At 43.2% G+C, this 4,545-nt stretch overlaps 1 protein-coding gene across 1 annotated transcript; it reads right to left on the bottom strand.

Annotated features, from left to right (window-relative positions):
• Window positions 1-3,708: 3,708 nt before the first annotated feature.
• Window positions 3,709-4,327, bottom strand: LOC148568718 (uncharacterized). The gene is made up of 2 exons (XM_088484755.1): window positions 3,965-4,327; window positions 3,709-3,885 (listed from the first exon to the last, which is right to left on the bottom strand). The coding sequence occupies exons 1-2, from the start codon at window positions 4,325-4,327 to the stop codon at window positions 3,709-3,711; spliced, it is 540 nt and encodes a 179-aa protein (XP_088340881.1).
• Window positions 4,328-4,545: the final 218 nt, after the last annotated feature.

The raw sequence follows: 4,545 nt of genomic DNA, 5'->3' as shown, positions 1-4,545 counted from the left end.
CGAGGATAAGAGTCAATGCACTAACATTGGTTCCACCTTGCTTGCAGAATACAAACAACAAATGACAGATCTACTCCGAATAAATGCCGACCTGTTCGCCTGGACCCCGGCCGACATGCCAGGGATAGACCCAGAAGTCATATGCCACAAGCTCGCCCTCGACCCCAAAGCCCGACCAATAAAACAAAAGAAGAGGCAACTCGGAAAGGAAAGGACAGAAGCAGCAACAAAGGAAACACAAAAACTGATAAGCGCAGGATTCATCCAAGAAATACAATTCACATCCTGGCTGGCGAACGTGGTCATGGTCAAAAAGAGCTCGGGAAAATGGCGGATGTGTAGACTTCACTGACCTGAACCGAGCCTACCCTAAAGACTCCTACCCCTTGCCAAACATTGATAAGCTCGTAGACAACACCTCTGGCTATCAGATCTTAAGCTTCATGGACACGTACTCAGGCTATAACCAAATACTTATGCACCCAGACGACGAGGACAAGAGAGCTTTCATAACCGACCAAGGGAATTTCTGCTACAAAGTCATGCCATTCGGCCTAAAAACGCGGGTGCTACATATCAGTGCCTAATGGACAAAGTTTTCCAGAAGCAAATCGGCAGAAACATGGAGGTATACGTGGACGATATGGTGGTCAAGTCAAACACAGAAGAAGAACACCTTAACGATTTAAAAGAAGTCTTCGACCAACTGAAGAAATACAACATGCGACTGAATCCAGAAAAATGTGCGTTTGGAGTCCAAAGAGGTAAATTTCTGGGATTCATGTTGACAAACAGGGGGATAGAGGCAAATCCTGAAAAATGCAAAGCAATTTTAGAAATGAAATCACCATCCACAATCAAGGAAGTACAACAACTCAAAGGGAGGCTAGCCGCCCTCTCAAGGTTTTTACCCACGATGGCAGCAAAGTCGGATCATTTCTTTAACATACTGTGAAAGTCAAAACAGTTCGAGTGGACGGAGAAATGCGAAAACGCATTCGCCGAGTTCAAACAACGGCTCACATCCCCTCCCATACTAGCAAAACCAGTACCCGGTAACCCCTTGTATTTATATCTTTCAGTATCAAATAACTCGATTTCATCTGTGATTGTTACAGAAACAGGTCGGCAACAAAACCCAGTGTATTTCGTCAGCAAAATATTACAAAATGCAGAAACGAGGTATCCAACTATTGAAAAATTGGCATATGCCCTAATAATCACAGAAAGACGACCCAGGCACTATTTCCAAAGTCACAAGATCATAGTACGAACAAATCAACCCCTAAGGCAGGTACTGTCAAGACCTGACCTCGCGGGAAGACTAACCAAGTGGTGCATTGAGCTGTCAGAATACGATGTGGAATATCATCCTCGGAACTCATTAAAGTCACAAACACTGGCCGACTTTGTGACAGAACTGACGTCGGATGGAGATGCACACCCAGAATGGGAGCTGTATGTAGACGGTGCCGCCAATGAGGACGGCGGTAGAGCAGGTATAGTCCTCAGAGACAAAGATGGAATCTCCATCAAACAATCAATAAAGTACGCATTTCCAGTCAGCAATAACCAATCTGAGTATGAAGCGCTCCTAGCCGGCATGCGCCTAGCAAAAGGGTGTGGAATACAAAACATAAAGATCTACTGCGACTCCCTCTTGGTGGTTCAGCAGGTAAACGACGTATTCCAGGTACGAGAACCCTCTTTAGAACAATATTATACACAGGTAAAATGCTTAGCACAACAGTTCCAACATTTTGAAATAACTCATATAAGTAGAAACGACAACAACAGAGCCGATGTACTATCCAAACTAGCCACATCTAGGAAATTAGGAACATCCCCAAATTTATCACACATGACATTGGAACAACCGAGCATATACAATAAATTTGTTATGAGTATATTACAGGAACGAGATTGGAGAACACCGTACATTGAATTCCTGAAGTTTGGAAATAAACCCGAAAATGTAGAGAACCCGAAGCTCTTCCAGAGGAGGGCGAATTTCTTCACAATCATAGGTGATGATCTATACAGGAGAGGATTCTCCCGACCCCTGCTCAAATGCCTAGGAAGGAGGAGGCCGACCTCGCAATGGAAGAGACCCATGAAGGAATTTGCGGCACACATATCGGAGGTCGGAGCTTAGCCACAAAAATATTGAGGGTTGGATACTATTGGCCAACATTGAGAAAAGATTGCCTCGATAAAGTCCGAAAATGCGACAACTGCCAAAGATGCTCACCGATCATCCACAACTCGGCCGAGACATTACACACGACGGAAATCGGATGGCCGTTTCAAAGATGGGGGCTCGACATACTTGGCCCCTTCCCAATCTCCAAAGGACAGGTGAAGTTCCTGATTGTAGCAATCGATTATTTCACAAAATGGATAGAAGCCCAACCTCTAGCGAAAATAACGTCAGAAAAGGTAAAATGTTTCATTTGGAAATTTATCATATGCTGATACGGACTGCCTATGGACATTATCACTGATAACGGTAGACAATTTACTGATAAGAGAATAGCATCTTTCTTGCATGATTTGAATATAAAGCACAATTTTTCCTCGGTGGAGCACCCACAATCCAACGGGCTCGCCGAAGCTGCTAATAAAGTTATCTTGCAGGCTCTAAAGAAAAAAGTAACACTTGCCAAAGGACAATGGGCAAAATTGATACCAGAAATCCTCTGGGGTTACAACACCACCCCGCAAAGCTCAACTAAAGAGACACCATTCAGGCTAATGTTCGGATCCGACGCCATGATCCCGGTAAAGATATCACAAGGCTCGGTCAGAACAACCTATCTCGACGAGGATACCAATGATCAAACTAGAGAAGCAGAGTTAGACCTATTAGAAGAAGTACGAGAAGAGTCAAGAATAAGACATGAAGCAATGCAACAATTAACTCGGCGCAAATACAACACAAGGGTAAGACCCCGAACACTACAGCAAGGAGACCTTGTGCTCCGACGACTGGAAGATGTCCGAAAACCGCCAGGAGAGGGTAAGCTCGCCGCCAATTGGGAAGGTCCTTTCAGAATCATACAAGTACATGGCCGAGGTGCATACTCGTTACAGACCTTGGAAGGAGATAATCTACCGAACACTTGGAACATCACGTCCCTACGATTGTACCATACTTAAATATTTGTAATCTTTTTGTGGAGAACGGGGGGGTACTCTTTTTCCTGCCACTGAGGTTTTTTCCCAAAAAGGCGTTTTACTCAGGGAGGTTTTAACGAGGCCAACCACTCCAAATATCAAACAGATATGACAAACAGCAATCAGATCGTTTTAACGAAACAAGTTCATATTCATACTAAACAAAAAGATGTTTTTCAAAGTTTAAACATCACCAACACCAAAATACAAAATGAGCAAATCAATAGCTCAGAAAAAGTCCAAAAACAAAAAAAAAGGCAACGATCATTTATCATTTACATGAACATTTTCATCCTGGGCTTCATCCCCGGGTTCGTCATCAACCAAAACCCCACCAACAACTATCTTAGTAACATTGAAACGACTGAGATCAAACTCAGGAGCAAACACAGACACTTGACTAACTGCACGGTCGAACCCTGCAGCAAACATTTCAATGCCACCATCCTCCAATTCTTGAACCCGAGCGGTCAACTTGCCTTTCTCCAAGTCAGACTCCATTGACTGCTCCTGCATGGACCGAATTTGGGCCTACAAACGCCCAACATCACTTTCTAAGTCTTTCATTTTCTTGGTCAGATCGAGTATCACCTCATCTCTCTCAGAAAGTGATTTTTCAAGAAGCTTTACTTTTTTAGCATCCTTTCTCTCCTGAGCACCTAAAAGCTCAGCACTACGACCAACACATAACAGCCTGGTAGCGATGATCTATCACAAAACAATGTCATAAAACACTAAACAATCTCTTACAAACACAAAACAAACAAAAGCCTACATTCTTACGAACCTGCATATACTGGCCAACAACTTCTTTCCCAACATTCTGCAGCAATTGAACATCATGAGCATTTTGGCCGACCTTATGCGACAAGGCAGAAAACGGGAACCGATCACTAAAAACATATTCCGAAGAAGCTCCAGGAGCGAAACCATGCAAAGGGATTTGCTTCCTAACACCACTCCTAACACCAGAACCAGCAACAACATCAAAACCAGATAAGATCTCCAGTGATCCCTCCGGCTCAGGACTCTTCTTTTTCTCCCCACGAGGATGAGCACTCGATTGGGCGACATTAATATTATCTTCCTTAAGGATCTTACTAGCAGAAGCTTCTTTCGCATCTTTTTTCTTTTCAAAAAATGACCTCATTTTAGCCGAAGACAAGCTCGGAACTCTCCCACCTAAAATAACAGAAACACAACGCAAAGCAACCGTCAATACAAGCATACAAAATATAAACAAAAGGCAAACTCAACAAAAGCACTCACCAATATATTCACCTAACCTATCAGCATCCATCTCAAACCTAAGAAGCTCGACAATAGACAACATTTTTCCAGAAGAACAAACACTAATTAAATACTCCA

The sequence above is a fragment of the Arachis ipaensis genome, chromosome B4 (genome assembly GCF_059453495.1).
Source record: "Arachis ipaensis isolate K30076 ecotype BB chromosome B4, ASM5945349v1, whole genome shotgun sequence".
NCBI classification, from domain to species: Eukaryota; Viridiplantae; Streptophyta; class Magnoliopsida; order Fabales; family Fabaceae; genus Arachis; species Arachis ipaensis.
Note: the sequence above shows the minus strand (reverse complement) of the source record. Positions and strands in the feature narration are given on the sequence as shown.